We start from the raw sequence: 22,987 nt of genomic DNA, 5'->3' as shown, positions 1-22,987 counted from the left end.
ATGAAGGAATCGGTTGGTAGGACATGTTCTGAGACATCGAGGGAACACCAATTTAGTATTGGAGGGCAGCGTGGAGGGTAAAAATCATAGAGGGAGACCAAGAGATGAATACACTAAGCAGATTTAGAAGGATGTAGGCTGCAGTAGGTACTGGGAGATGAAGAAGCTTGCAGAGGATAGAGTAGCATGAAGAGCTGCATCAAACCAGTCTCAGGACTGAAGACCACAACAACAACAACAACAACAACAACAAACTGTTGCCAATGAATGAAACCTAGAGTTCGTGAGAAAGCTTTCCTGTATGATCGCTTAAAGGGTTAATTGTACTAGTCAGTAGAAAGAATATGAATAAAAACTAGTTGCAGCAAGCTCTCCCACAGAACTGACCGTTTTAAAAATATAAATTTGCCTGGGATTCGACGTTCTTAAGTGCAGGTATGAGTACGTAGATAGTGAAAGAATAAACACGACAATAACAATTTTATTTCGCACGGAAGGTAAATACACTCTAGCATCAATTTAAACGTGAAAAATATTGATACAAATGGCAGTATAATAAATGCAACTCTTAGGAACATTCTCATTGGCTCCTTGTACGAATAATCAGCACTAACAGAAGAAGAAATGATTTTTATTTTATTTTTTGCTTTGTAACATCTTCCTATTCGCAGAAGAAGCCTGATACGCAGTTTGTTTCTTCCATAATTTGCAACCAAGCGCAGGTGTTGAAGTTTCAGCAATTCACAGCTAACTGCAGGATACAAAAGAGTCAGCCCCGACAAGCATTAGAGACTCTGTTCGCACACAAATGGCAACTCCAGAGTGCACCTGCAGTCGTTGATGGTTCCGTCTGCGTAAATATTCCCGCAGTCCTCGCCTTCTGGAGAACCGGGGAACATCGCGTTATTGGGCTCCCCCTTTGTCCACCTTACGTGGCCACTCGATTTCAGAGGTTCACCTGGAGCATAGGAAACAATCATTTCAGACACGTAAAATTTATTATTTGAATAAATGTGCAATTTGAGCAGTGAGCAAAAACCCTTACTCCTAGGTGAAATATGTTTTGCAAGCTCGAAAAAATGGCACTCATTTATGATAATCCAAGTTCCCCACGTCATCTTCCAGTCCTTTTGCAGAACCAAAGTCGAATTTTCTAATTTTTATCGAGTTCTTACAACTGAATGTCTAATGTGAAGTGACCCAAACGGCTTCCTACTGAATCACTCATTTTCATGCTAATGCAGCCGTAAAAAACGTGTAACGTGCTAGCAGACGAAATGGGATTTAGAGGCCCACAGGCACGTGGTGTCCTAGACGTTTACTCACTCGCGTGGCTCAGGTTCAGGACATGGTTAGTGTCAGAAGTTCTCGGGACTTGGACGACAATGGGTGTACGCTGAAGGTGCGGGGGGAGGGGGGAATTTAAAGATATCCCACTGACTGTAGATGTAAAGTGCTGAAATTATAACCTACATACTGTACTCATAGGAAAGAAGTAAACTGAAATTGTAACCTACATGTGATGTTCATGTAGTGTACTGAAATTGTAGCCCATATGTTGCACGTATAGAGGGTGATTTTTTCCACCATGTACAAGTTCTAGGGATTGATGGATGAGAGGATACGGAACAAAAAAGGTCTAATGAACTTAAGTTCAGAAAAGCATTGTTTCCATGCAAGAGACCATTTATTCAATCATACTTTGTTACAGAGACAGCGGTCTAATACGCACTGTACAATAAAGCCACAGTTACAGTATGCATCGTTTCCTCCTAGAGGGTCGTCACGCCCGAGTGCCCTCTCCTGTCATGGTAATTGGCAATGTTGTGTCCGATTCACTTCTCTTGTTAACTCGCCTTATAGTGGATTTGATACAGCGTGGTACGCAATGGTTCCTTATGGTCACTGACACACAAGCTGCACTTTGCATCGATGATAATCACGAATCCGCGGCTCTCAGTGCCTCTCTGATGATTGCTCGGTCCTCACGTCTTCTCTTCTCTCTAGGTTGAGAGCTCTCTTCTTGATGCTGGGTTCGGCCATTGTTCACCCATTCCTGCCAACACCGTCGAATAGAGACATCGCTCGTATTCAAATGTCGAGCGATTCGCCGATTACTGCAACCGCTTTACCCGACCCCCTTCGAATCGAGCGCGCGCCGACATGGTGTTTACTTATGGAAAGGCAAATGGTAGTGTGCGGCAGGCATCAGGAGACCTATCTTCATCGACAACAAGCACAGCAGTCAATGTTTGCAACAGTGTTTCGTCATTTGAATGAGACAGGAATGTTTATGGAAGCAGGAAATCATGAAGGACATACCCGAAGTGTTCCGACACCAGACTTGAGAAAAATTTTATTAATGCTGTGGAAGGCGACTGCCGTATCAGTACCAGGAGGTTTGCCTGCCATTACAGGGTAAGCCATACGACCGCGTGGAACATTCTCCATTACAACTGTTACAACTCTTGTCACTTAAAGCGTATGCAGGGCTTACTACCGACAGACTTTCCACATCGGGAGCAGTTTTCTCATTGGTTTCTTCACCACACAACCACGATTTCGGGGTTGGTATCATCCACCGCATTCATAGATGAGGCCACCTTTACGCTCAGTGGCATCTTAAACTTTCATAACGATTATCCGTGAGGTAGTATGCAGAACCCCATGCCGGCCGCGGTGGCCGTGCGGTTCTGGCGCTGCAGTCCGGAACCGCGGGACTGCTACGGTCGCAGGTTCGAATCCTGCCTCGGGCATGGGTGTGTGTGATGTCCTTAGGTTAGTTAGGTTTAAGTAGTTCTAGGTTCTAGGGGACTTATGACCTAAGATGTTGAGTCCCATAGTGCTCAGAGCCATTTGAACCATTTTGAACCCCATGGTATGGTGATATCGAATCATCAGCATCGCTGACGCTGGAAACATTGGGCAGGGAAATTGGCAACCATATTTTGGGACCAGTATTCTTCCCCCGACGCATAACAATCCGGAACTATCAGCGCTTCTTGAGGGTGATTTTGCTTCCCCTTGCCAGAATAAGTTCCATTGATAATTCAAAGAGTTGTGTGGCTGCTACATGAAGGTGCTCCAGCCTACTTCGCCATTAACATCTAGACGCATCTCAGTAGAGTCTTTCCTCGTCGATGGAATTGGACGAGGGGACCCGGTTGCACGGTCTACTCGTTCGCCGGATCTCAATCTCTGCCATTTCGTCGAGGGGCCGATTCAGAAGTATCGTGGATGCAGAGCCCATTCCAGATGTGGAGACCGTGGAGCAGCGAATTCACGCCGCCTTTGACACTATTCGTGTGCAGCCAGGCCGATGTGAACGTGTGAGACAGAACAGGCTACGGCGCGTACACACATGCGTTGAGGCAGATGGAAACTATTATCAACACGTAGTGTATCTGTGGCTGCATGGTACAGCGCGTATTAGGCCGCAAACTCTGTAATGGTGTATTACTGTATAAATTGTCTCTAGCATGGGAACCATGCATTTCCGGACATAAGTTCATTAGTCCTCCTTTGCTCCGTATCCTCTCATCGATCAATCCCTAAAGTTTGCACACAGTGGAGAAAATCATCGTGTGGGAAAGGTGTATTGGTAGTAGTAAATGAAATTCTAACCTATATCTTATAGATGTATTATGACGCACTGGTTGAAAATGTACTACGAAAGTGTGATTTTAGCACACTTGTTGTAGATATATTACGAAAAATGAAACAAAGTAGTTCTTTATGAAATACATATTTCAGTGATTTTATTGTGATCAACACCTAAACTTCGTGCTGGAACCTGCTTGGGAGGCTGAATATTCCACTGTGATATTATCTACTGTACGAGATGCATTCAAGTTCTAAGGCCTCCGAATTTTTTCCTCCGGACTGGAAAGAGATAGAAACATGCGCATTGTTTTAAAATGAGGCCGCGTTCATTGTCAATATGTCCCAGAGATGGCAGCACCGTACGGCAGATGGAATTTTACCGCCAGCGGCGAGAATGAGAACTGTTTTAAATACTTAAAATGGCGACGTTTTCCTTACTTGAACAGCGTGCAAACATTCGTTTTCTGAATTTGCGTGGTGTGAAACCAATTGAAATTCATCGACAGTTGAAGGAGACATGTGGTGATGGAGTTATCGATGTGTTGAAAGAGCGTTCATGGGTGCGACAGTTTAATGAAGGCAGAACATCATGTGACAACAAACCGAAACAACCTCGGGCTCGCACAAGCCGGTCTGACGACATGATCGAGAAAGTGGAGAGAATTGTTTTGGGGGATCGCCGAATGACTGTTGAACAGATCGCCTCCAGAGTTGGCATTTCTGTGGGTTCTGTGCACACAATCCTGCATGACGACCTGAAAATGCGAAAAGTGTCATCCAGGTGGGTGCCACGAATGCTGACGGACGACCACATGGCTGCCCGTGTGGCATGTTGCCAAGCAATGTTGACGCGCAACGACAGCATGAATGGGACTTTCTTTTCGTCGGTTGTGACAATGGATGAGACGTGGATGCCATTTTTCAATCCAGAAACAAAGCGCCAGTCAGCTCAATGGAAGCACACAGACTCAACGCCACCAAAAAAATTTCGGGTAACCGCCATGGCTGAAAAAATGATGGTGTCCATGTTCTGGGACAGTGAGGGCGTAATCCTTACCCATTGCGTTCCAAAGGGCACTACGGTAACAGGTGCATCCTACTAAAATGTTTTGAAGAACAAATTCCTTCCTACACTGCAACAAAAACGTCCGGGAAGGGCTGCGCTTGTGCTGTTTCACCAAGCCAACGCACCCGCACATCGAGCTAACGTTATGCAACAGTTTCTTCGTGATAACAACTTTTAAGTGATTTCTCATGCTCCCTACTCACCTGACCTGGCTTCTAGTGACTTTTGGCTTTTTCCAACAATGAAAGACACTCTCCGTGGCCGCACATTCACCAGCCGTGCTGCTATTGCCTCAGCGATTTTCCAGTGGTCAAAACAGACTCCTAAAGAAGCCTTCGCCGCTGCCATGGAATCATGGCGTCAGCGTTGTGAAAAATGTGTACGTCTGCAGGGCGATTATGTCGAGAAGTGACGCCAGTTTCATCGATTTCGGGTGAGTAGTTAATTAGAAAAAAAATCGGAGGCCTTAGAACTTGAATGCACCTCGTAAGGACTGGAGGAACTGGTTGGTAAGGTAATCCTTACGGATATTTTTGCCACAATATAGAAATATTATCCAGAGCAACGCTTTTCTGAAGTCAGGCTCGAATTGTTTTCATTCTTAACAGCGCCCTAATGAACAAATTTTGTGCTAGTTCCCTTTGTCCTCACTCGTTGTTATGTACCTGCAGTGTGCTGTCCAATGTGTACTTCGTTTCCACCTCAGCGCAATTCGTGATCAATTGTTGTACTACCAAAGGTAGGATAGTGGTTTATGGAACAATAGCAAGAACTTACGAATGTAAAAACACTCTGTGTTGTTATGCGCAGGACATGGAATCTTTTGTGTGGAATGTACCTGCAGACATGCACTTGGCCTTTGGTGCTGCAGGAACTATGGAAGGAACACGGCGTTTGTACGCAGAACGTTATCCAAACAGACGAATACCAAATCAGAGGCCATTTGGGGCTGTGGATCATCTTCTCCGTGAAAGGGGCACACTGAAAGAGATTTCTCTTCTCGACGTCGACCATGGAGTACACACAGTCATGATTTCGATAAACGAGTACATCAAATGTCCGACAACAAAAATTCAAACAGTGTACCTCCGTTGCTCATGCTCTAAATGCTAGTTCTAGCAGGGTTATGAGAACTCTGTGTGACGATCATCGTCATCCATAAAAGCTGAGTAAGGTACACGACCTTGTACCTGCTGGTTTTCCAATTCGGGACGACTTTGCAGCAAAGAATACTAATTCCCGCAATCACAAACATTGTTCTGTGGACTGATGAACTGACTTTCAAAAGCAAAGGAATGTTCAAAAGTCTCAATTCCCATATATGACCTCGTGAAAATCCTCGAGCTACGGCTGTCCACCATTTTCAGAAACGATTTTCAGTTAATATTTGGGCTGGAATTATTCACGGCCATGCAGTGCGGCCTTACATTCTGGCTACGAGGCAAAACCAGCTTCATCAATAAACACAACAGACCTCCACACTACATTCACTTAGCTCTTTCTTGACACCACTGACATCGGAAATAGCGATGTTTGGTGTCAGTGGAATGTGCTCTACAGGGCGTTTGGCTCGTAGCTGTCCTTGAATTAAACGATTTGTAAGAGTTCGTTGTGTCACTATGGTGCCAAGTGCTACACTAATTTCTGCTGCAGATGCAGTGCGTTGCGCCAGAGCCGTACGCAGAACACGATGGTCTTCCCTCTCGGTGGTACCACGTTGCCGCCTGGATCCCGGTCCTTTTGCGACAGTACATTGTCTTGACCACCGCTGACAGCAATTATACACTTGGACACGTTTCTGCCACGACTTTCTGCAATACAGCATAATAAACATCCACATGGAGTTAATGTCTGGGGTGGCATTTCATATGATAGCAAGAGCCCTCTCGTGGTTGTTCCATGCACCCTGACAGCAAATTTGTACGTTAGACTGGTGATTCGAACTGTTGTGCAGTCTTTCATGAACATTATTCTAGGGAGTGTTTTCCAACAGGATAATGCCGGCATTCCATTCTCTACAGAGCGTCGACGTGTCGCCTTGATGTTTTCGATTACAGATCTGTATCCAGTCGAGTACCTATGTGACGTCATCGGATGACAATTCCAGCGTCATCCACGAACAGCATTAACTGTCCCTGTATTAACCGACCAAACGCAAAAGGCATAGAAGTGACATCCGGCACCTGTACAATACAGCCGGCCGGAGTGGCCGAGCGGTTCTAGGCGCTACGTTCTGGAGCCGCGCGACCGCTACGGTCGCAGGTTCGAATCCTGGCTCGGGCGTGGATGTGTGTGATGTCTTTAGGTTAGTTAGGTTTAAGTAGGTCTAAGTTCTAGAGGACTGATGACCTCCGATGTTAAGTCCCATAGAGCTCAGAGCCATTTGAACCATTTGTACAATACAATGCAGGCATTCAACATTATGGCGATTACACCGGTTACTAAGGTACCAGCACATCACATTTGCTATAGCTTGTCTCACGCTTGCTGTAACCAGTTTTTTTGCTATGTTAACCACATAAATATGTCATCCAGACGTATTTCCGAAATTTCATTACTCTACAGCAACTATTTTTTGTTAATGCGATTTTTTATTGGATGATCAGAAAGACACTGAATAGTTTTATAAGGGTGTTTCAGTGTAGGCCGTGTTAAGAAGTAATCACTCAGAAAAAATTTGCGCTCTCACTTAAGCTTCGAGAACAACTGACACTAATAGCACCTGGGGGGCCGCTTGAATCTGGGCGCGCAGAGGCCTGTTTGGCTAACTTCAGTAGTAATTAATTAGGAAATGTTGCCATGTATAGAATTTTTTTCTTAACAGTCACATCTCAGCACAAAGTACCTTGTAATAGCATTACGAGCTTTTCAGCCTGTTTCTGATTGTCCTGTTTGATGAAAGAGAAAATTAGAATTCCTAATATTTGGATGTTTCCTCATCCTGTGCGAACCACATCTGAAGCCGTCAACAGGACGTCAACCCGAAATGATCACTCCTGCTGTTAACGTCATACAGTTACTCACTGCAAGTACCATCATCAAAAGAAGGAATGCAGTGGAAAGAGAGAGTAGAAACTCAAATACTGGGCATTCCTTCGGAAATTACACACGAAATACTGACTGATTTGTTCTGTGAGTTCCATTTTTCTTTCATATTGAAGGATTGAAATACGAATCTTTCCAGCCAGTCTAAATATGTCACTTACGTAATAGTGATACTCACCCAAGACAGTGAGGTATTCTCCTTCCTTCAGAATATCCTGGAAACCGATGAAAGCAGCGAAGTTATCTGACGAGTGAGCTCTCATTACTTCGCGTATAGCGTTTTCTTCCGCCTCAGAGTTCACAATGGCGAGGTGCGCACCTTCCTTTGCGCATGTTCTCCGAGCATTTTCCCAGTTCATATTCTTAGTGTGCAGCTTATAGTATCCAACATTTGGAAAGAATTTGTAGTCGGCACCAACACGGGGAGGGGGTGCTGTCCGTGATATATCAAATGACACATTAAGTTCATGAAACAATAGGAAAAATAAAGCTAATCATACAAAGGTATGTCAACAATAGGTTAGTACAGACCGTCCTGTGAAAATCGTGTGTGCTATCGAATAACTCTGGGATGTGGCTAATTAAACCTATTATGTATTTTTTGTGTATTACAAAGAGTATGTTGGCTACAATATATTGAATTTTAGTGCATATTAGGTTGGTAACACTGCCTACATGTATGCGAGATTAACTCGAATATTGGCATTGTTGTTGCGGTAGTGTCCGGCTTTAAAGATTGTTGAACGTCCGTGGGGGTCTTGATTACCCTAATGTGCTTTCCGTTTAGTTAATTTATGCAGACTGAAAATAATAGCTTGATAAGTACACAGTATTGAAACATATAATGTGTGTAACTTATAACTGTTTCCTTTCAATATTTGACCTATATTAGTTTATTTTATTTTTCAGCGATATTGAGTTAAAGACTTATAACAGATGACGATATACGGTATATAATGCAATTCTGGATGAGTTGGACCAGGAAAAACATTCATTTGGAGGTCTAGATTCCGATGAATATCCTGATTCTGTCGAAATACAGGAATCATCAGGTACAGAAGAGAGTGGAGAAGACGATGATGATAGTCATGGTAGTTCCTTCATTTCAAAAATCTTTCTACATTAGAATGGCTATAAGTCGTCTTCAGCTACACCATCTAAGAGAGTAAGGACTAAATCCAGAAATTTAGCTACTCACCACCCAGGACCAAAGGGTCAAGCATGTTTTATTTCTAGTCCAATTGAAGCAAGGCAGTCATTAGTAACAGATGAAATGCCAGACATGATTGTCACTTACGATAACGTCGAAATTACTCGCAAAAGTTCTTCAACCGGAAACTCAGAAAGTTACCATAACACTACCATAATATTGTAGAGCTAAGAGCTGCCATTGGACTCTTGTAACTCTGCGGCGAAAACAAGGCTGCTCACACAAATTTAGAAGAACTTTGGCAATGCCCTGTTTCGCGCTACAATGTCACAAAGTAGATTTCAGTTTTTGACTAGTTGTTTAACATTCGATGACAAAGCAACCCGCATGAAAGAAAACAAGAAGACAAATTTGCACCCATTAAGGACATCTGGACTAAGTTTATTGACAACTGCAAATCCTTACACACCCCTTTCGAATACTATACAACAGACGAGCAGCTAATGGGCTTCCGTGGAAGATGCCCATTCAGAATATACACTACTGGAAATTGAAATAAGAACACCGTGAATTCATTGTCCCAGGAAGGGGAAACTTCATTGACACATTCCTGGGGTCAGATACATCACATGATCACACTGACAGAACCACAGGCACATAGACACAGGCAACAGAGCATGCACAATGTCGGCACTAGTACAGTGTATATACACCTTTCGCAGCAATGCAGGCTGCTATTCTCCCATGGAGACGATCGTAGAGATGCTGGATGTAGTCCTGTGGAACGGCTTGCCATGCCATTTCCACCTGGCGCCTCAGTTGGACCAGCGTTCGTGCTGGACGTGCAGACCGCGTGAGACGACGCTTCATCCAGTCCCAAACATGCTCAATGGGGGACAGATCCGGAGATCTTGCTGGCCAGGGTAGTTGACTTACACCTTCTAGAGCACGCTGGGTGGCACGGGATACATGCAGACGTGCATTGTCCTGTTGGAACAGCAAGTTCCCTTGCCGGTCTAGGAATGGTAGAACGATGGGTTCGATGACGGTTTGGATGTACCGTGCACTATTCAGTGTCCCCTCGACGATCACCAGTGGTGTACGGCCAGTGTAGGAGATCGCTCCCCACACCATGAGGCCGGGTGTTGGCCCTGTGTGCCTCGGTCGTATGCAGTCCTGATTGTGGCGCTCACCTGCACGGCGCCAAACACGCATACGACCATCATTGGCACCAAGGCAGAAGCGACTCTCATCGCTGAAGACGACACGTCTCCATTCGTCCCTCCATTCACGCCTGTCACGACACCACTGGAGGCGGGCTGCACGATGTTGGGGCGTGAGCGGAAGACGGCCTAACGGTGTGCGGGACCGTAGCCCAGCTTCATGGAGACGGTTGCGAATGGTCCTCGCCGATACCCCAGGAACAACAGTGTCCCTAATTTGCTGGGAAGTGGCGGTGCGGTCCCCTACGGCACTGCGTAGGATCCTACGGTCTTGGCGTGCGTCCGTGCGTCGCTGCGGTCCGGTCCCAGGTCGACGGGCACGTGCACCTTCCGCCGACCACTGGCGACAACATCGATGTACTGTGGAGACCTCACGCCCCACGTGTTGAGCAATTCCGCGGTACGTCCACCCGGCCTCCCGCATGCCCACTATACGCCCTCGCCCAAAGTCCGTCAACTGCACATACGGTTCACGTCCACGCTGTCGCGGCATGCTACCAGTGTTAAAGACTGCGATGGAGCTCCGTATGCCACGGCAAACTGGCTGACACTGACGGCGGCGGTGCACAAATGCTGCGCAGCTAGCGCCATTCGACGGCCAACACCGCGGTTCCTGGTGTGTCCGCTGTGCCGTGCGTGTGATCATTGCTTGTACAGCCCTCTCGCAGTGTCCGGAGCAAGTATGGTGGGTCTGACACACTGGTGTCAATGTGTTCTTCTTTCCATTTCCAGGAGTGTACATATCTTCAAAACCGGACAAATATGGAATTAAGATTTTGATGCTGAATATTTCTAAGACTTATTATGTGCTAAACGCTATTCCATATGTGAGAACCGATTCATGGCACTAATAGGAACCTGAAGTTGACAACTGGTCTTCGTCCATTCCTCTTTGTTAGACAATGATTGAAAACTTTGGTTTGACAAAGTTGGGAACTGTAAGAAAAAATAAACCTGAAATACCATTTTTACATTCTCAAAATGACAAAACCTCAGTTTGCCTTTAATGCCAAAATATCCCATAAAAATCAAATAATCCATGATATTATATTATAATATATTACTTTAGACATTCAAGTCAGACTCATGTTGAATTTATACATTAATAAAAAATATATAAAACCTTATTCTCAGTATATAGTGTTGAAGTGTAACACATACCATATTTGTAAATATCGTATGGTACCAATTGTAATAACCAAATAAAGTGAAGTAAGAGATTCTATTCCTTTATACATATTCAAATATGAGAAAACTAAACATAAAGTAATACAAAATATTATTTATTAATAATACTATGCATATTTTATAAATACCATGAGTTACTCATTCTTGTAATAATAAGAAAATCACTACAGGTGACTACGTAGTTATTTACAACGTCATATATATATATATATATATATATATATATATATATATATATATATAAGACAGTCCAATGTATATATCAATGAGCTTAGAACACATGATATATGATAATATTTTACCGTGCTCCAGTGGACCCCAGTGTGAGGTGCAAGGTAATTCAAATCAAATTTGCGGTGCGATGGTTAATACACAGGGTGGTCAGAAAAGGCCTGAAAAGCTTGTAATGGTGTAGCAGAATACGTTTCGCTGAGAAATAACTGTTAAACAAAAATTTCTAAACTTTTGCTGGCCCTGAGTCAGCACTGCATTTATCCAGTCAGGCTATTGTGCGCACAAATTCAAGCAGCCCTCCAGTTTAGAGCGTAAAACTGCAGTGGCTACCGTAGATTATCACAAAGAAGCGTAGATCTCGACAGTTTTCATACTAGCTTTGGTCATTTAAGGTGACATGTTGGACGTGTTGCATAGTTATCGGGCTTTATCCCATAACGGTCGGTTTCCGTATGTACGCAATGGGGGTCTTACGAAATTCCACTATAAACCAGAAGCTATGAACCATCTAAAAAGTGAATGAGGATATATAAAGGGACACGTAATCTACGAAACATCTGCCCTACACAGTTATCCTCTTGTTTCTTATTTAAAAATAATCCGTATTTACAGCAAAATTGAAAATGTCTATATTTAATTCAGATTTCATTCTAAAATTGTTGATTTATAACGTCAAACAGAGGGATGTTGTAGTAAAAAGAATACAGGTATCCCATATAGCGGTAGGAAACGCAGTTTCCTAGAAAAAAGTAAAATAAAAAAAAAACACAGAAGAAAAATACATCAAACATCGCTACAATACTTCGTCGAATTTATATAATCCATGTTTCTTTTAGTCATAAAGAACTTTCGCATTGTCAATAATAACAGGAAACTCTTACTTTTAATAATGGTGAACATCATTCTATTGCGTAGAAATTAACAATAATTATATCTATATAGTTTTATATTTCTGCATGTATACTGTACTTGCACCAAACGTAACATCTTTAGTTACATAAAAACACGGAAGTTACACTATCAACAAATTTTTGTTGCTTATAAAACGAAATTTAGTTTTTGTACGGATTTGAAATACGCGATGGACTAACACTGAATAATGTACGATTCTAATTATGTGCAAAAGGAAGAGTAGGTAAACAAGAAAAAGAATGAGAAGTTGTCAGTGCCTAGTTCCTCTCTTACACACTCATTTTTCTGTTCCTACCAGTGCTGCCAATACTATCGGAAATCCCATCATTTACTACGTCATTTACGCACTCTACCAAAAGCACCAAAACATAGATTTGGTATAGAGCAACTCTACGCCAGATACAATTAACGACAGTTGCTCTCACAGCGTAGATGATAGTGCACGAGGCTGCTCAGCCTTTGGCTCGGGTTCGATCCATACTATCGTACCACGTCCAGTTTGCGCATCTCTCACATTTTCGGTTTTAGGACACTAAGCGAAGAACATATTTGGCGATACCGTCTCTGATGGGGCTGTTGAACTTGCGCACCTGTCGGCCTGACTGGCTAACATAAGTGATAATTAAGTCGGAAACGGCGCATCACATCGATTTTTTCCTTAACAATCATTTCTCAGCATAGACTACACTGCAACACTGTCAGAAGCTTTTCAGAATGTCTAACTGAAAGATGAAGGTTATCGTCATCTACAGTACAGTTGCGAAAGTTAATCAGTTCCGGTAGAAGCCGACTGTATTCGATATATCTTCATTAATATGACACGAGGCATGTAGGTGGCTCTTTGTCATGAGAATATGCAAGGTACTTATTCCACAAGACTCAGGCCAAGTGTAGAGCACATACAAACATTACAAATATCAAGAGACGGTGTGAGCAGATTTTATTGCATGTGCTCGGTTAATTTAGAACGAGGACCTTCGTCTAAATATACGGAGATAGACATAGCCTCAATGAAATTCCATAGAATAAACCTTCAGTACCTCTTGCTGTTCTTTTTTATATGACTAAAGTTTGATATTTTCAGACAAAACATACTTTCACTTATTCTAGAGCATAATTACTTTAGCTACAACAACAAACTGTACCAACAACATGAAGGTTTGGCAATGGGAAGTAGCTTAGCTGGGATATTGGCTGACATTTACATCAACCATATAGAACAAACATTTTTCTCAGCCAACCAGCACACCTCAAACAAAATAATCTACTACAGAAGATATGTTGATGATACAATCTTGCTTTTTGATGGTATAAGCAATGAAATACGTACATTAGCAGCAAAATGCACAAAAATGTTAAATTCACAGTTGAACATGAAACTGATAAAAGCATTAACTTTCTTGACCTGAAGATTTGCAATAGTAACAGTAAACATCAATTTAGTATTTACGGAAAACCTAACACCACAGATGTCAGTATTGACAACTCATCTTGCCACCCCCACCAACAAAAAATGGCATATTTCACAACGATGCTACACCGAATTAAAAAAGTGCCAATGAGTGACACAGACCAACAAAATGAAATCAATACAATTAAAACAGTTGCTCATAATAATGGATATAAACCCATAATAGTAGAAAAACTCCACAACAAAATGCAGCAAAAACCACAGATCCACTTCACAGCAGTCACCTGAAGCCAAATCAGTGTGCCACAGAAGCCAAACCTAAATATGCTACTCTCCCATACATAGGCCCACTATCATAGCGAACAGCAAACTTATTTAAAAAGAAAAATATCATAATCAGCTTTTCCACAAATAATAAATTACAACAAAAAGTAATCCATGATGTAAATACCTCCAAGAGTCCCTACCGCAAATCAGGAATATACTAACTCAAATGCGATACACGCCCAAAATTTTACGTTGGACAGACAGCAGAAGTTTTGAAATTAGATACAAAGAACACATTGATGCTTTAACACTTGGTAACTTGAACAAATCTGCATTTGCAGCCCATATTGCTGAAGAAAACCATTCAGTGAGAAACACTGAGAACAACTTAAAAATTTTACATCTAGCTGCAAAGGAGCCACCATGAATATATTAGAAGAAACAGAAATACACACACACAAAAACAGCACCCCAGACTATATCCTTAATGAACAAACAGAGTTAGCTAACACCCCTTTTCCTGAAAAATTTCCAAAAATTATTTTCCAACCTCCAAAGGAAATAATATTAGTACACCTATCTGCAGATCAAGTGGCAAATTTATATGTTACTATAATTCTCATGATGCTAAATGTAATTAAATAATGTACTATACCTATACAGTAATAAAAAAAGAAACAACTTTATAATTAATGTAACAGTATCAACTCAAAAAATTAATGTCTATTTACTAGTGTAAAATGCATTTCAGTTGCGTAAGTGAAAATATGATCCTTTCCAAACGTAGGACATCTTCAAATGTTACGGTATATCATAGCATCTTTGATACTCATATGTTTGTAAGCTCTTTATATGTATCTAATCATGTGGTGCGTGGTAGAAATCTTCTCTGTGACAAATCTGAAGTGTTCAGTGAGAAAAATTTATATGTGCAACAGTAAGAATGCAGTGGGATGTATTCACATCTGTTGGACGAATGTTATGAAAACAAAAACTCCAAATCGACATCTCACGTAAGTCACATGCAACGAAAATCTGTTACGCAACCACCTGTGTGTGGCGTGCTTATAATTATGTATTGCTTATATTTTAGTACAATTAATCTGTAAAAAACACACCACATGTTCTAAGGAAAGCGTGTAAACCGTCTGAAGATGAATCACAACGATTTGAAACCGGTAACGGTACCCTTTGAATAAAGGAACTGAAAGTAAATTTGTGGCAGCTTGACGTCCCAACACCATCAACATTTGTCTTCAAATAACAGCCACTGTCTCCAACCATGTCATCATGTGAGGAAATTGCAAAACACAGTGATATTTGATAAAACTCTGAGTGTTGATTTGTTAATAAAACTTACACAAAGCTAGACGTAATTGCTTTATGATTACAATCTAAAACGTAGGGTAAGAAATGATTATAATCGTTCCCAAATTATTCATCATTATATAGAGAAGTGGAAACGGATTGAATATCTGATGTCGCAGACTAAGTATCTATACGTATTTGCTGTCTCTAAGGATACATTTCTTCTCACTGATCTCGCTGGAAACTACCGAAACACAACGAAAGTGTTTTCACCGTGTCCAGACTATAAACGGTGAAGATAAATACGTGTACCCGGCCTTCACAATGTGATTCTTCACATACTAGCAATACACAAATATCTCTCACAAAATTTCGTTTTCCGCGTATTTCCGGCAGTGAATGAACGTTAAAGATAGGCAATCTGGCCATACTGTAATCTCATGTACAGTAACCACCTCTGCCAGAAGGACGGAGCAGTGCTGTGCAGTTGGTGCAGTGGATAGCGGTTTGGCTTCACTTGGCATGCGGGAGATTGGTGGTTCGAATCTGGGTCAATGCGTATTTGTTTTTGTCAGTTTCATTCTTCCACGTAATACTTCAGTATACACCGCTTCTTGAGCCACGCGTATCCGACATTTACATAGCACAGGGTTTTGTAACGGTGGACATTAAGATAGGTGGTCAGACGAGTCAAAAAGAGACAGTTGAAACAAATGACCTGTCTTAGCACAGAACAACTACAAAAAAATATCAGTTTCGAGATGCCAAAGATGACTGCACAGTTAAATAACTCAACATCTGCTAGTCATTAAAATTATATGCAGTATGGTTGCTCAGATGTAACATCCATATTAATGATCGAATGATGTTTACAAAATGATATGTTGTTCTCAGAGCAGATCCTCGAAGTGACCTCCCTGTAGTCCAGTCATTACACGACCCGATGGCTCATACGGCTCTGGACTCTTCGCAACGTGGATGCATTCACAGACACAAAAGCACCATGAACGCGCACAATCAGCTATTCCACTTACGACGGCGGGGTACAATACACGTGTACTTCAAGTGTTCTCATGGGAACATGTTGATGTTTGGTTTGTGGGGCACTCAACTGCTCGGTCATCAGCGCCCGTACAAAGTCCCAGTTTCTACACTGTCCAACTTTTTTACACAGTCTACTCTAGCCCCTGTTACGAATGATGATGTTGATGATGATGATGATGATGATGATGAAACGACCTCACAAACGCTCAGTCCGCGGGCAGAGAAAATCCCTAACCCGGCCAGGAATCGAATCCCTCACATGACGAAATCCAAGGGATTTAGGTCAGATGAACGCGCAGACCATACAACTGGACCTCCCCGTCCAACCCATTCCCCTTTCTGTCTCACATTAATTCCAAAGTTTGGAGGTACACCTTCATATTGGAACCATAACATCAACCGAAAATGAAATGGAACGTCTTTCATTGCGTCAGGCAAATAGTTTGAGGGGAATGCGTTGTACATTCGTGCACTTAACCAGTCAGCCAAGAAGCAGGGACCAAACTCCTGTCTCCCAATTTTCCGTACATGCTAAAGCGAACTTGATACCCATGGTTGCAGGTGACGTAAGGGTTAACGTCACACCAATTTTGTAACCTTTGTGCTTATTGAAGGCACCTTCACGACTGAAGGCTGCTTCATCCGACCATATTACAGTGTTTATGAAGTCTTCGATGGCTTCCTGATGTTGCTGGAGCTTTTCACAGAACTGCACCCACAGATGGATATTCAAATGGCTCTGACCACTATGGGACTTAACATCTGAGGTCATCAGTCCCCTAGAACTTAGAACTACTTAAACCTAACTAATCTAAGGACTTCACACACATCCATGCCCTAGGCAGGATTCGAATCTGCGACCGTAGCAGTCGCGCGGTTCCGGACTGAAGCGCCTAGAACCGCTCGGCTACCGCGGCCGGCTACAGATGGATGTCTCCAGGAAGCAGGTGTCGCGTTAAAGAATAATGATAGGGGTGCAGCCCATGCTCGCGCATCATATTAAATAACGTGCTGACTTGTTACGCTACGCGTACTTCGCTGGGGTTCTTGGTGTATGACGTCAGTAGCTAGAGTACGACGAGTCCGTGGACAACTACTGTCACGCGATGGTGGAGGGAGAGAACCTGTCTCCCGAAGGCGAAACTCCAGATGACGAAATACATTTTTATCTGTATGACGACGACCAGGATATCTAGCAGCACATTCACGAGCTGCAACACCAGCCCAGCAATCAGATGCACCAAGGACCAGACACATATCCACATATTCATCGTTTGTGTATGTGATATGTCTGCCACACTGTTTTAGAATAATACAAGAAGAAAATACTACTTGTATGAATGTACTTGGAGTCGGTCACGGGCGCGTTACTCGGCTAGCAGCTAATTTGTGTCTGGTGAATGGCAGATACAATAAAAAAAGTCATAATTCGCAGCGGGCTGTTCCATCTCTTTTACAGCTTTTGTTCTGCATGATTTATCCCCACACTGCTGATTCTAAAATGCTTATTTTCGAAATATACTATTTCCCTACTCTTAGTAGACGTGATGTTTCCGCATTTCCATCGACGATAATATTAATAATAACAGTAACGCATGCAAATACCTACTAAACAGCGTGCATTTACCAGATTCCATGTTGAAAGGCATGATTAGTGATGACAATATTTACAAATGGTAACCGCGTTTCTAAATTATTTGTGAAGCAATTTACTATCCCTACTGGAGACGTAAGGCCCGAACGAAATGTAATGGATCGGAATGTGGCAAGAATAATAGTTGGTAGTAATCGAGGGGACTATTGAGGGAGTGCAGACGTAAACGGCCGGCCGGTGTGGCCGTGCGGTTCTAGGCGCGTCAGTTTGGAACCGCGTGACCGCTACGGTCGCAGGTTCGAATCCTGCCTCGGGCATGGATGTGTGTGATGTCCTTAGTTAGTTAGGTTTAAGTAGTTGTAAGTTCTAGGGGACTGATGACCTCAGTAGTTAAGTTCCATAGTGCTCAGAACCATTTGAACCAGACGTATACAGAAGACAGGTTTGGTATCTAGTAGAGGCAGTGGTGCGAAACAGTTAGCCTCCATGATGTGGTTCAAAGGGCTCTAAGCACAATGGAACTTAACATCTGAGGTCATCAGTCCCCTAGACTAAGAACTACTTAAACCTCACTAACCTAAGGAAATCACATACATCCACGCCCGAGGCGTATCAGCAGCGCGGTTCCGAACTGAAGCGCCTATAACCGCTCGGCCTCAGCGGCCGGCTCCATGATGCGCAAAAAGCTTATTTAAAAGCTGACCAATGAAAACGATTGTATATCCATTTCTGATTCTTTTGTAGAATACCCACTGTAATCGCTATATGACATTTAAGACGCAAGATAGCGTACCAAGCCGATTACATTTAGCAAATAAAAGCAAATACGCCTCGATGGAGACTCGAACCCTCAACCTGCAGCATGCTAACCCAAAACGCTGTCCACAGAACAGCACTAGTGCTCTTTTCTGACACCGGTAGTTACCGTACATGCGGTTACAGTATTGCCTGATTGCCAATCTTTAACGACAATTTACTGCCGCAAGTATGCGGAAGACGAAATTTTGTGACAGACATTTATTTATTGCTAGTATGTGAGGAGGTCCGAGTACGCGAATTTTTCTTCACAATGTATAGTAATTTTCTGACACCTTCTACAGAAAGTACCAGCATGATACCGTGTCCCATCTAGCGATAAGCTGCTGTTCCCGTCGAAATGTTTCCATTCAATTGGTGTAGAAAATTCACTCTTCTTCAGTTGCGATTTTATAGTTTACAAGATAACTAATCAGTATAAACACTTCCGACAAATCTAATGGGATTCTTTTTTTTTTAACACTATGAAACTTTTCTGAGAAACTCATCTCGATCACCTTGCTTACACAGAACTGAAGCACGTTTTAATTCTGTTGCCGTAACTGTTGACAATGAAGTAGAAGATAACTTACAAATCTTCACCAACTTAAGATAAATATCATTTGGCGATAAAATGTAAATAACAGAAGTCTACAAAGACGCAGTTTTACAGGTCATTGATCCAAACAAAATAAACAGAACATTGTAATTTAACTAAAAGTCTGCTTGTCGCTGATAAAGATGACACATGAGAAACATACTTTCACTATATGTGCAACATTACATATCGCGTAATATTTCATTGATATTAATATCATTTTTGTGCCACTTACAGAAATTTTCACTCTGATCTTTCATGGCAGCAATATTGGAAGTATATTTGCCTTCTTTATGAATTATCCTAATTGAATATTGGCTAAAAAGAAACGAGCAACATAATCGGTAGTTTCTCAGCAGCCTAGGACGAGGCATATTTTCAAAAAAGTATAGGAATATTTAAAGATTATTGGACCGTTGACTTCCGGCATTGATATGCTTCGGAAAATCCTCAATAATCGGAAACATTTAAGACTTGTTTTTACATCTCACATTTGTTTATGTATTTATTTGACGGATAACATTCCACTCTGCATGAAGTGCTATTGTGGTTATCAATGCGAGGCATCTCGCAGATGTAAGTGGAGCTGCGGTAGGAAATGGAGAAATTGCAGTGGAGTGTAGAAGTTACGAACGAAAGTAACTTGCGTGATGTGTGACTGGCAATAAGCAAAGCTCGGTGAAAGTTGGACTATATGTAGATAGAAAGATAACTGAATCAATTACAGAATGAGATGAACAGAAATGAAACGTCTGTTATACAATAATAACACTTAAGTCACTGCGATTTATAATGAGTCCAAAGACATCACAAACGCCGGGACATGGTTCTTAATAGTGTGTGTGGCGACCACGGGCAACAGTGCAACCTCTGCATCGTGTTCCCATGCTGGGAACAAGGCTACTAGGGAGTTCTTGCGGTAAGGCGTTGCATTTCTCCACCGGCGCGGTTGACAACAACGGTTTGACAACTGCGGGATGTTCGTTGGTGCAAGTGTCCGTGCTGCAGCAGTACATCACCCGTTCCATTTTACTCGTGCCCCATGACATTTAACTCGGGCGATCGATCGAATCAGTCTATCCGCCGAATATTATTTCGTACCAGGAGCTATTTCACTTGTGCCGTTATATGCAGTCGCCCATTTTCATTCATAAACACGAAGTCAGGGCTGAATACACCCCTGGAAATCGCACATAGGGATGAAATACAGTGTCACATTAACGTTGACCGGTGAATGGAAATATGGAGGTTAGTGCACCCACGCGATACGATTCCTCCTTCACAATAACACTGGGACTACCAAGGAAATCTTTTTCGACAGCGCTCCTGGGTGCATTACATTCCGTCATATGGCGAGACGTGGGAACACGCGTTACACCCAGAAACAGTTCTGAATGTCTTGTGATACCTAATGATGATAAGAGAACTGAAATTCGTCAGTGAACTACACACCCGAAAAAGAAATGGCAACACTATGTATGGGGTTCATTAGGGGTCCATTACTATTTTCTAGCGCACTTGAGCAGATGTAATTTCAATCGATTGCTCACCCCCTGCCTGCGATGTGGAATATCTATGCTGCAATAGAATCGCAGGTCAGAGCAGTGTTAGCAGTAAGTCGAGTTTAGTAGCTTGCAGAGAGCAGTCGTGTTTTGTAGCTCGCACAGAACACTTGAGTTACGGATTTCGGACAGGGCAGTGCTGCAGTTGACTTGTGTTGGGCCGGTCGTGCATAACGATGGTGGTGCCTGAGCGATGCGGTATAAGGTAAAAAAAAAATTATTGTTATTTGTTGCCTCGCGCATATGTTAATTGCCACAACTGATTTAACCACAATTGTAAAGTTAAAGTCCCATTTCCTTGCAGAAATGTTTCAATAATAACTTTTGTTCTGAAGAAAACTTTTGCAGTCATATATCTGAGTTTAAAGATTTTACGAATTTTTCCTGTGCTTACTCATGCTGATTAAGCAAAAGAAAATCAGTTGTTTTCCTACAAATGAAAATCTAGTGGCCAGCATTGCACTGGGCTGTGCCAAAAATTTCTCATAGTAGCAGATATATAGATAGCTTTATCCGGCGACATCATTGTGAGGTAAGAATTTTTCAATTTATTCAGGATGATTTCACAGGGCCATGACGCAGCGCTGCTGACGTCAAAACTTACTCTTTAATGGAAGATCACACTAAAGGTTGAAATTTTATTATTGGAAAGAAATTTTTCCATTGGGAACTTAAAGGAGATTTTTCTGTGGGGGGGTTACACTAAATGTGAGTATTATAATTATTTTTTCTTTTGGGAGGTTACAACCAGAAAGGAGTTGCGTGACATAAACGGAAGTTGGTAGGTATGTTTCTACACCTCTCGAGCGTTAGTTATCTATGAGATTGGACGTGGTGAACCGATGTTAGCCACCACTCCCTTGCAGACGACAAAGACGTCATTGTCAGCACTTCATTGAGTTTGAAAGAGCTTATGTAATAATGCTACGAGAAGATGGATGTCCCTTCTGCGATATTGCAGAAAGTCTTGGTGTTGTGTTGACTGAAGAGCCGAAATGCACGCGTTTTAGCTCACGCAGGCTGGCGTGAGGAGAGAAGAACTATACTGACGTGAGGTCTGGAACATGACAAGGAATTAGAATTCAGAAAGCGGACGTAAGTAGTTTGATACTTAACTGTAATCCATTAATGATTAACGTCGCTCTTGACGGTACATGAGTCACAATATTATATGTTCAGAAGACATAGTAACTGGATATGGCGCCTTGCTAGATCGTAGCAATTGACGTAGCTGAAGGCTATGCTAAACTGTCGTCTCGGCAAATGAGAGCGTATGTAGTCAGTGAACCACCGCTACCAAAGTCAGCTGTACAACTGGGGCGAGTGCTGGGGAGTCTCTCTAGACTAGGCCTGCCGTGAGGCGGCGCTCGGTCTGCAATCACTGGTAGTGGCGACACGCGGGTCCGACGTATCCTAACGGACCGCGGCCGATTTAAAGGCTACCACCTAGCAAGTGTGGTGTCTGGCGCTGACACCACACTTGGCAATAATGCAGCCACTGTACCTTTTCTATTGGGAACTTAATAGAGATTTTTCTGATGGAGGTTACACTAAATGTGATTATTACAAAGACGTCATTGTCAGCACTTCGTTGAGTTTGAAAGATGTCGTGTAATAGGGCTACGATGGATGTTGCTTCTGCGATACTGAAGAAAGACTTGGCAATAATGTAGCCACTGTATGTACCTGATCGGTGGCAGCGGTGGTCACGAGAATGTATGATCGCAGGAGGACTGCGCTACAGACGGTCACGTGGCACTACTGAGAGGGAAGAACGTCGTGTCCAGTGTATGCCTCTGGTGCATCGTACTGCATGCATCATAATGCATCTACAGCAGTGATGTGAGCAGCATTTGGCACCACTGTGACACAACGAACTGTTACAAACCGGTTACTCCATGGACAGCTCGAGCGAGACACCAGTATTATGCGTTCCACTGACCCCAGTGACTTCAGTAGCGTAAAGTGAGAACTCAATGGAGGCAGA

At 42.6% G+C, this 22,987-nt stretch overlaps 1 protein-coding gene across 1 annotated transcript in view; it reads right to left on the bottom strand.

Moving 5' to 3' along the window:
• Window positions 1-615: 615 nt before the first annotated feature.
• Window positions 616-22,987, bottom strand: part of LOC126161593 (hemolymph lipopolysaccharide-binding protein-like) — a 38,113-nt gene continuing 15,741 nt past the window's right edge. The window contains exons 4-5 of the mRNA XM_049917540.1: window positions 7,893-8,147; window positions 616-958 (exon numbers count right to left, since the gene is read on the bottom strand). Coding sequence (XP_049773497.1) covers window positions 786-958; window positions 7,893-8,147 — 428 coding nt within the window. The 3' untranslated portion in view covers window positions 616-785. The remainder of the gene's footprint in view (window positions 959-7,892; window positions 8,148-22,987) is intronic.

Source organism: Schistocerca cancellata, chromosome 2 (genome assembly GCF_023864275.1).
Source record: "Schistocerca cancellata isolate TAMUIC-IGC-003103 chromosome 2, iqSchCanc2.1, whole genome shotgun sequence".
NCBI lineage: Eukaryota > Metazoa > Arthropoda > Insecta > Orthoptera > Acrididae > Schistocerca > Schistocerca cancellata.
This window is presented reverse-complemented; position numbering and strand designations above follow the sequence as displayed.